The 11548-nt window shown below is 41.9% G+C and overlaps 1 protein-coding gene across 1 annotated transcript; it reads left to right on the top strand.

Moving 5' to 3' along the window:
- The first annotated feature begins 10289 nt into the window (after window positions 1-10289).
- Window positions 10290-11099, top strand: LOC131224288 (uncharacterized). The gene is made up of 3 exons (XM_058219812.1): window positions 10290-10483; window positions 10532-10705; window positions 10802-11099. The coding sequence occupies exons 1-3, from the start codon at window positions 10290-10292 to the stop codon at window positions 11097-11099; spliced, it is 666 nt and encodes a 221-aa protein (XP_058075795.1).
- Window positions 11100-11548: the final 449 nt, after the last annotated feature.

The following is an 11548-nucleotide window of genomic DNA, read 5'->3' as shown; positions in this document are numbered from 1 at the left end:
GCCCAAGCCCGAGCGGGCGCGTGTGTGTGCATGCGTGTGTTCCAGTGCGAACGCAACCCAAGTATCACCTACTCCAAAAACTCCAAGTAAGAATACTCTTCACAAGTCCACATATAAACCATAAAAGGATTTCATCCATTTTCGTTGTGGGACAAAGCACACACCGCACTTTTAAAATTGAAATTTTTGGAAAATCATTTTGGCAGCCGAAATTTTGAAAATTTGAAATTTTCTCTATTTATTTTTCAAAAAACCACTAATTTTCAACATTTATTGTGCACAGAAAATGGACAATTACTTTTTTGTTTTTACAACTAATGGTTCACAAAATGGGTGCTCGGTTGGATGGATTTGGACCATCCACCGGGGGAGACTTGTGGTTCATTGCTGATGCATCTCCTATCAGCTGTAGATGCAATAGGCTGAACCTTTATTTATTTATTATTATTTTTATATTATGGTGTACTTTTCTGCATGGAACTAGTACTGAAGACTTGCATAAATGAGTTGTGGCTAACATAGAGATGTTTGAATTCCTCTGTCGTTTTTTAGTAGCTTGGATGTCTCCAAGCAGTAAGTTTTACAAGGAAAGACGCATGGGGATTGAAACCTGGATCATTCACACAGCACGTTTGCCTCTACCAGCTCAACAAACAAGCAGATGGACATTTAAAAAAAAATAAAAAATTCAGACAGGGGCAGTTTAACCTTTTCATCTTACCCCCAGCAATCCATTGTATCAATGTAAGCTTGTGATTTGGACACGGATTTCTCGGATGCTAGGAGGGCCCACCATGATGTTTGTCAGAAATTCATTTTGTGAGCTCATTTTAGGACATGCGGCCAAAGACGAGGCGGATCCAAAACTCAAGGGGGCCATGCATGGGAAATAGGGGGGAAAGAAATGCCTACCCTTGAAGCCTGCCTGGGCTTCACCTTGATGTTTATATGACATCCAAACCGTTTATAAGGTCATCCCGTTTGGGATGAATTGAAAACACCTAAGATGAACGTGATGGATTTCTCAATGGCTAAAAATTTTGTGGTGTTACCACTTCAAAGAGTAATGTTTTCATTAGTTAATCCTCATGGTGGGCCAATCTATTGAAAGGGTTCAATGTTACATACACTCAGTGTTTTTAGTATATTGTGACCCAATCAGTTGGCTGGACTTGAGATCTATCCATCAATATATGGCATTTTCTCGCCACCTTCATGGGATATTAACAATGTTCCCAGCCCTTTTTGAGTAATCATACATGGGATGGTTCATTTAATAGTTACCAATGCGAGGTTAACCTCTTTGATGGTTCATCAAATACTACTAATACGAGTAACCCTTTGAAAGAGTTTAATTTGTTAATACTTCCCTACAGAGTTCATCAAACTAAAATGCTACTTTGGAATCATAAGGAATACAAACTAATAAAATCGAACAATGGTCCCAATATATAAAATCTGAGATTTAAGAAAATGAAGGAAAACTATAACACACTTGTCACAATGGAACATGTGCCAGAAATCTGACCAATAGTTAGATGGGTCTGTCTGTGAAGATGCCCTGGCCAATAAATAGAACCAATCACCTCATCAGTGGAGATCACCCGTCTTATGAGTGTGCTAGTATGAATTTTTGCAGCCATGTACATAAATGCCGCACCTGTTAAATGGCCCGGATGTCAAACATGTGCCACATTAGCATACATGCCCTTCTTCACCTAGTTAATTGATTATGTATCTGCAGGTTCCCGGTGCACCTGCCATGATTATGAGTGGTCTGGGTCCCTTTTTTTGAACCCATTAAGAAAGCAAGTTGGGTTTGGACCAAGTTAAAAATCCAATCTCATCCGGTTTGTATCGGGTACATGATATGGATCCTGTTAAAGTCGAGTCTGGTGGTCGAATTAGTTTTAATAGGAAAATTATATTTAATAAACATTGATTATTCTAGTTAAAGAAATGTGGTTTCTTATACCATTCATATGTAAGAGAGTTTGTGGTCTTGGTCTAGACAATAGATTTATCCAACTTTTTTCCATTTTGTTTTGGGTCAGGTTAAAGACCTATTAATAACCTAGATCATCTAGCACAACCCATTAATAACCTATGTAGTAGGTGGGGTTCAAACCAAGCCCGACCCATTTACTTAAATGGCCATATTTCTACCATAAATCCGACCCATTACTCAATTAGATTGGTCAAAACCCACCTCAAATGTAGGTTGGGTCAATTGACTTGCACAGCCAGTCAACCTAGGCTGATCCCTAAATTCTAGGTTGATCTGTAAAATGAATGTAATATGGGAGTGGAGATCCACCATAGCCGGTCCTAAGAAGTTTTTAAAGTGGACATTTCAATTCACAATGTTTCATAGGGTACGGTAAATCCCAGATTTGGATTGGCTTCATTTGTGATTCCATGTCTTAAAATGATCTAGTGGTCATGATGAATGGTCTGGATAGAACAGATACGTTATGGTAGACCTAAAAGAAGTTTTCATTGAGTTTAATTTCCCTGATTTCACGTAGTGTGGTGCGGTCTGCCTATGGTTTCGATCAGCCCTTTTTCTCTACTTCTTCTTTTTATATATTAATTACGATATGGTGATCATGATGGATAGCCAGGATAGAACAAATGCATCATTACAGGCCCATAAGAGGTTTTCAATTGTAAACGTTCAATTATCATTGTTTCGAGAGGTGTGGCCCACCTAAAATTTGGATCAACTCTATTTAGTTTATTTCATTTTCTCTTCTTTTTTAAATATGTATCTTGTACATGGACCCAACTGCCACAGGATGAACATTACTGTGGCCCTAAGAACGGTTCAACGGTGGACATTTCTTTCCACCACATCCAGCGGTGTGTTCCATTGAAAATTTGAATCTTCCCCATTCTTGGGTAGTCTATATGCCATCTAACCCACTCATCATATGCACACCGCTAGGACAATGGAACATAACAAAACTAAGGCGGGTCACACCACATGAATATATAGGTTGTAGGCTTGACTCCTCCATGAGGTATGTCCCACCAGAGTTTTGGGGTGGGAAGATTCTTGGAATGCACGGTTTGGATTCCACATATCAAGGTCTACACACTGATCAAATAAAATTGCTATGATTGCCCCCCTTGGGTCCCTGGACCAAAAAAATCAGGCTGGTCCACACATTGGTGGACCACGTGTATGATACAAATGAATAAGGAAAAAAATGAGTTCCACGTTTTGCATTTTTATTTACTTGTGCAGCCCACTAATTTTAGAGCCAGGAGGGAATGATCATAATGGTCACATGGATGAGCGGCCCATATCACATATGGGTTCACTACCATATATGCTTGTATGAAATCCTCTCCATCCATCAGACATCACACCAAAATTTAGGCCTACAACCCAAATATCAGGCCCATCCATGATTCAGGTGGTCCATAACAAGGTCAACAACTGGGAGGGTAAGGGTTTCCCTATACACTATTTCTAATTGTGTGGCCCACTTGAATTGTGAATGAGGGTGAGGGTTGTCCCGACCCCTTTGCTACCAAGCATTACAATTGGTCCCACCATGAGGATCAACTAGTGTAAACATCATGGCAATTGATAATTAGCAAGATAAAAGTTTGGCTACTTGATAAGTGGATAGGTATGATTTTCATGACAAATGTTTCCCACTATGGGTTTAGTCTATTGAATGGCTTGGAGGTCCAAGCTCACTATAGTTCAGTCTATTGAATGGCTTGCAGGTCCCATTGGCTAAATAAATTAGAAGTTACCGTTACTGTGGTCCAACTGGTTGGACTTACACCTTCAAAAATGAATTTTATCATGATGATATTGATTTTGAGGGGGCCCATAGTAATGTATATGTGAGATCCACTCAAACTATTAGATGTGTAGTCTCACATTAATCATAGAACCAAAAAACTAGGCTGACTTGTAATTAAGGTGGGGGCACACCAACAGAAAGAGTTGGGAGGGATGTACACCCTTAATTTTTATAGAACTCACCGTGATGATTATATAAAATCCACTCTAGCCATTAGATGCCAGACCAAAACTTAACCGAGACCCAAAATTCAGTCAAATATATAATTTAGGTGGGCTATATCAAAAGAAACAGTTTGTAAGGTGAAAGCTGTCATGTATGAAATAATTGTGGTCTACCTAAATAATGGATGGAGTTGATTTAAATTCTTGGACTTAAAATAGGATGATGCATCTGATGGTAGGGGTGGATTTAACATAAATACCAATTTGGAGCCCACCCACACGACACCTTTCTTTATTACAGGATTGCCCTTCCAATAGTCATAGGTGGGCCAGGATACATTAAGGGATAGGTTGTACACAGTCATGCCCAGCCCAATTGAAAAAGGGCCTGCATATTAAGTCTAAGCCCAATCCTCGGGCCTGATACCATAGTCCAAGTATGGCCGAAGGTGAGCCAAGCCCGAAAGCCCGATGGGCCAGCCCCATATTATATACCACGCACAAGCTTGAAAGAGAATTTTACAAGATACCTTATTACTACTGTATTTGGGTACCTTTTTTAAAAAGTTTTTTAATAAGTTACCCTACCCAATTAATTAATTTAGTAATTATCATTGGAGGCTAGGGCCCATGGTCAAAATCCATCCCGACTACCGGGTGCATTACCCCATCTTAGGAACAGGGCTCAAAACTCAGCCCCATCTATGATTCAAGTAGACCACATGATTGGAAACATTGTCCACGTCCACTCTTCAAATCATTACCCTTGACGTGGCCCATTTGAAGCACATATAGATTTTTGGGCCTTAGGCCTAAATTTTGGTGTAGAATCTAATGTTTGGACTGGGGTTTATATAATCAGCAAGACCTCTGGACTTACAGTCTAGTGCATGGCTATAACTCTTCCAAACCCTAATGGGCCAGGCCAATAGGCCAAACCAAACCCGATTAAAAAACAGGCTTGAATTTTAAACCTGAGCTTTGCCCAATGCAAGGTACAATTCCAGTAAGGTAAATAGGTAGCAGGAAAAGTTCAAAAGTGGATGGTGTTCTCTTACCATGACCATCGAGTGATGAAAAGACCTATTAAGAAGATCTGTCACATGTTGATTTAATGCAATTGCTTGGACCAGTAATAAGATCAAGAGAACTACAAAGATAAAAAATCAATTATTAAATTCCTTCTATAAATTTATGCTTCATTAGAATAAAGAAGTATGACTAAAGTTCATAGGTATTAGCTCTGAACAAAATATTGATGAGAGACACCTTAGTGAGATTTGAGCTAGCCACGCCTATTGGCTGATTTCAGTGCTTCTTTTAAAATGGGTTTTCCATGTCTTCTGAAATAGGACTTTGGTTCAAGCCTTTGCCAGGAACCTCATAATCAATACCCCACGATATGTCATCCTCTTCCACTCTAGTAATAGGTGCAACTTGTTTCCTCTTGAATTGAGGTGATTCTTTTGGGGAGGTAGTGGTGGGGACTAGTATTTCTCTTTCTACTTGATGTTTGATATTTGACCATCATGATCCAAAAGAGATCTAGATCATAAGATGTAACCCAATTGACAATAACACTGACCGCCATCCATTCAGAACCCCCATAAATCATCACCAATAGATCAACAATACCAAGCCTCACACTATACAACTCCAGATGGCCCAAAATATGCAACTGAGGAACTATAACAACCTACCTCCAAGAAAAGAAAATGCAGCAACACCGCTACCGGGCCTCTTTTATTCATTCCATGCTATATATTAATTGAATGTTTATAATCATCCAATTGGTGTTCTTTTTGCACCATGGGTTGCCCTATTTGTATGAAGGATGTTGCTAACCTTGTGTCATTTAATAGTGCCAAGGATGTTGCCAACCTCCAAATGAAGGTGGGACATTAGCTGTAACGTCTCGGAAAAATTCGTACAAAGACCCGAGTACCACCTCAAGCATAAATCACTAAGGACCAAATTCTTTAGAAATTAGACGAGAATTAACTAAGTGCTAAACTAGATTATCTATGAAATTAGCTCTAACCACTTTAAATGCGAACCCCGAGACCCAAAACTACCAGAATCGCTAACGCTACATTACCTAAAAATTTAGGATCCATCTCAAAACCCAATTGCTCTCAGGAGCATCACGAAACTCCTATCAGACCTGGACCGTGCGTTGAAAGTCTGATTACCATAAGACTACACGAATATAACCACCTTACCGGGCTTGACGACCATCTCGGAAATCAAGTTTAGATAGTATCCAGAAAGGCATAACTTTAGCCCGGAACGAAGTGTGTGAGAAACGCGAATATCTTTAGAAAATATACTCAGATTTAAGTAAACTAGACCGTTCTCTTACGGGTCAATTCTAAGGTTTCAGACTGTCAGAATCTGACCCGAATACACCCTCGGATCAGGGAAAATTTCATACGCAGGTCAGTGTACTTGTGGCCTTGATCGAGTGGCGATGACCGTTGAACTGAAACTAGTCCTCTGCGGTCGTTCCGTAAATCCGATCGAATCGAAAACTTAACCTGACCTAGATCCAATGTCATGGAACTTTCTCCAGATCGTGTGTATAAAAGGGGCCTCTGGATGTGCTCCGTTGGACCGAAACAGCCACTCTTTGGCTATAACCTAAGTATACCATGGCCCTAGGGCCATTCCCATTAGTTCTGGGCCTATATAAGGGCCTTTACCCACCCCTCTTTCATTCCATACGAATTCTAAACCATAAGAGAGAAAAGAGAGAGAAAGTGAAGGAGAAAGTGGAAAAGTGAGAGAGCGATTGTGAGTTAGTTCCTAGGATTCGATCCCACTACTCCACGTACGTAACTACCACTTCGGTGTCGCCATACCGGGGATTCTGATTCCGTTCTTGGGTAAGAAACCCTAACCCTAACCTATTTTAGGAATTCAAATATGTAGATCGGTGAAATAGCTAACCCGTTTTATTAATTAGTATCCAAAGTCTAGTTTTAAGGCGAGAGTGTTCAAACTGAATCTGTTACGAGTTTACCGGTGAAAGGTGCGGACTATAAATGTTTAGGTTATGGTTTTCAAGGCTGTCAATGCCGGTTAATGATTTATAACTGACCTGTTTGCATTTCTCATGCTAGATACATGTTTCCCTCGCTTTACAGATATATATGAACTATGCTGAATATAGTGTAGTTCATGTGTTTGTTGAAATACTTGAATGAGTATGGAATTTGGACTCGTGCTTGCCATGATTATCCGTCGTGGATATATGATTGTTGTATATGTGACAACTCCTTGGTGAAAGGATTTGCCCCAATACATGTTATGACCAACATACATCATGTATGTTGAAGTGTGTAGTCTGAGTGTTTGTTGAATATTTGAATGAGTATGGAATTTAGACTCGTGCTTGCCATGATTATTCGTCGTGGATATATGATTATTGTATTGGTGACAACTCCTTGGTGAAAGGATTTGCCCTAATACATGTTATGACCAACTCATACGTCATGTATGTTGAAGTGTACAGTCTAAGTGTTTGTAAAAATGTTTGAATGAGTAAATATTTGGTAAATTATATTTTATATGGGTATTGAAATAAGATTCTCGACTACCTTAGCTATGTGTATAAATCCATTCATGTAACTTAGATTATTTGATGTGATTTTCATATGAAATGTATAGGTGTGAAAGCATGTTTATTTGTACTTTATAAAAATGCTCAATTGGTTCCCTTGTTTGAATTAATTGTTTATTGTTGATATGCCTATCAAATATGCTTTCTTGTTATGTTTAAGTATGTTTGGGACTGCTATATAGTCCAGGCAATCAGTAACAACTCCCGATCAAGTGGCTGAGTTAATTTCGTCACCACAGATATGTTCGAGGAATCCGAGTCGTACAGAGATTTTCGGCAGTGGTTGGGCCACACGGAGTGCTTACGCGCTCTATGTCGACCAATTCAACGTACGCTCGTACCAATCAAGCTTGTCAAGCAACCCGATCTGCCCATTGTATGTTTATCATGTATGGAAGCAACTGCTTGAATCTAAGGTATCACTTACCAATGAAAACCCGTTTAACCTTGGTACCTCGATCCGCTAAGACTCATGAGCTGGGCATGGTGGTATGGGACACTATGGTCGTGCTGTCGACCTATGCTGGGGTGACGAGCCTCCCTGTAGTGTCCAATAAGTAACCCAGACTCGTGAGCCGATACAGTGATATGGGACACTGTATTCGAGTTGTCGGCCTACGATCAGGTGATAAGCCCGTAGTGACCTCGAGAATACACTAGGTCTATATTAAGGTGACATGCCTTTCCATAGTAAACTAGAGTATAAATCAGGCCTACGCTGACAGTGACGAGCCTCTCTGTAGCGCCCTGAAATTGCCTATCGTATGTGACTACTAGGATTGATGACCCTAGATGGATCAATGTTGGGTCAATGATACAAAGGGAGATACCTTAGTTTTTCAAACCTGCTGTATGAATAAACCTAATTAAGTATTGCTAACATGATCATGCACCACACTACATTTGCTTTGGCAAGGAAGCGCATGTTTCGGGAGGATGCCATGCGCGAACGTGAGATGAAGTTGCTAAGGGAGTGTAGGCGAGGGCATGCATCATTATCGCATACCATTCTTGAATTAACAAGAGTAATCTAGGACATGATTGTTGTACTGCTTTATCATTACTGCTTGACTGAATTGATAACATATTAACATTTGCCTTATAGTTCCACTGAGTTGATCACTCACTCTTACTTTGGGATGGTGTTTTAAACACCAACCAGACTCTGTCTTAGTCGTAGATGATAGCACAACTTATGAAGCGGAACCTGATTTTTATGACGACGAGGAGTTCTCGTATATGCAGTATTCTGGCGGGTTCATGTAGGCCGATAGGGATTTCATGATATAGATAGACCTATACATTTTAATATTTTGTATTTTGAAACGATACATGTAATTATTTAACATGGAACATGATTATACTCTGGAGACGCACCACCACTTATATGTTTTATACATACCTATCATGGTCTTCCGCTTGTGTAATTTCATTATCTCTGGGGTATGATATGCTGATTTGGTATAATCCCACTCATGTTTAGTGCGCTAACATGGACAACATTTAATCATCATTATCTATGTTGCATAGGTGACGCGTTGGAACTTGGGAGTTGAACTTCTGCCTAACCCCCGATTTTTAGGGCCTTACAAGTTGGTATTAGAGCATGATTTGGATTAAACTGGACATGAGTTATGGTCACACGACGCACACTGACGTACTTTGACTTAGGAGGGGGGTGAGAAAACGTAGAAATGATCATAGGATTCCCAGTTTCGCCGCCAGGTGAAACTGACGGTCGAAATTGGGCCCATACGCATCCGTGATCATGCGCAGGGACCCCAAATCTTTTTTAGACCATCAACCGATGGGTTTAGACCAAAACTCTACCCATTCCACATCTAAACAACCCGAAAAGCACGAAAATACACAAATGGGACCTGAAACGACTCAAACGGAGTCGGGGGCCCAAACGACGCAAATCGGGGGGGGAACCAAAGTGGACCCCGCACACTGGACCCCGCACACTTACGGCACCTCGAGGACTATCCTGTGCTGTGTGCAGGATAAGGGTGCACCCCCACCATCGTCGGGTTCTGACGACTAGTCATATATGTAGTTGTCTTTTAGTATACCTTGTTGCTGGTTTCTTTTGTTTCTATGTATGGTCATACGAGGTTTAGTTGTATGGTAGAGTAGGTTTTGTGTTCTAGCGTTTAAAGTTATTTAGATTAGCTCACATGCATCTTCTGTCATGATCCATATAAGGCATCTTATGTATTGTGACAATTTTGGTTAAATGAAATGCATGAAGTTCTTTTGTTATGGGATGTGTAAATCACTTGAGTAATTGGGTGTTGTTATGTTAAATCTAACATATGTTGCACACTGTGTTGTGTATAGAGCATGCCTCCGAGGACCACTCGGAACACTACACGTTTAGCATTCTGTGGATTGCTTAAAGGGGTACCTCTCCTGAGCGATAGCCGCACGGACTCCAACTTGGGCCCCGACGCGGACACGATGCCAGACTCATTGCCGGCCACTGGCCCCACTACTGGGCCGCCACCTTATACACCCCTGGTTCGCAAGCAGAACCGTGCATCTACCTCGATGCCTCACATGCCACAGTCGACTCCTCCTCCTAATAGGCTGGAGCAGATGATGCTACTGATGCAGCAATAGCAGCTGCAGCAGCAGTAGTTTTTAGCCGCCATAGTAGGGGCTTTTGCCCAAAATATGCATGCAACCACTCCTGCACCACCTGTGCACCTTGCTGGGAACACAAGTATCAGCAGCGCATTCGAGCGATTCCAGCTCTTACGACCTCCTACCTTTGCAGGTACTCACCGACCTGAGGAAGCCAAGTATTGGCTTTACCGCATCTCTAAGATGCTAAAGCCGCTGCACTGCACTGAGGTGAAGCACGTGGAGTTGGTCACCTTCATGTTTGAGAATGAGGCTAGTCTCTGGTGGGACAGCGTCCTTAGGACTGTGGCTGCTGGTTACGTGTGGACATGGGACGCATTTAAAACGCGTTTCAACGAGAAGTATTTCCCTTTCACCTACCATAATGAGGAGGGAGAGTTTCTTCACCTCCGACAGAGAGGGATGACCGTGGCTGAGTATGAGAATAAGTTCACGGAGCTGGCTAGGTATGCTCCGTTGATATTGGCCGATGAGCCGATGCGTATGCGATGATTTTCTAAGGGTTTGCGACCTGAGTTACGCTCGAAGATATGTTGCACTAGTATACCCAATTATGCTGAGCTGGTGAGCATGTCTCTACGAGCTGAGCAGGACGGGGATAGTTTATCCCGTACTTGTGCACCCGTGGGTCCTCAGCCCCGCCCTGATTTTCCGACTAGGCCGTTCTTAGGCAAGAGGCCATGTGCGGATTCGCCTTCTAGGCTTGCGACATCACTGACTCAGCTGAGGCGAGCAGACTTGCGGTGCGACTACTATGGGAGGACGGGCCACACGGAAAGATATTGTTTCAGCAGGATGAGAGACAACGGCTTCTCACCTCCTCAGAGAATCAACCGCTAACTTCCTCAGACTATTGCAGCTCCACCTCTACGGTCAGCACCTGCGCCTTCATCTTTTTGGCCAGCTGCACCTCGATTCAGGCCACCTCAACGGCCTATGGTACCACAGCCGAATCGTCCGCAACAGGCTCGTGTGCACTCACTTGAGCTAAGGCATCCGAGACAGCAGTTACAGCACCGATGGCTTTCGAAGTCATGGCACATGTTGAAGGTACTCCAGTTTTCTTATTGGTGGATACCAAGTCCACCATCTCTATAGTATCATGAATAGCAGTTAAGCGACTAGGGTTGGAAGCTAGTCCTATGATTGGGATGAGACTTCTTACCACCACGGGGACCTTCTCAGACTCCACCAAGATGTGTAAGGGTTGTTTGATAGACCTAGGTAGTAGAACAATACTCGTCGTCTTGATGGTTGCCCCTCTATGTCATTATGATGTGATCCTCGGC

Source organism: Magnolia sinica, chromosome 13 (genome assembly GCF_029962835.1).
Source record: "Magnolia sinica isolate HGM2019 chromosome 13, MsV1, whole genome shotgun sequence".
Lineage (NCBI taxonomy): Eukaryota > Viridiplantae > Streptophyta > Magnoliopsida > Magnoliales > Magnoliaceae > Magnolia > Magnolia sinica.
The sequence above is the reverse complement of the archived record's forward strand: the minus strand, read 5'-3'. Positions and strand labels throughout refer to the sequence as shown.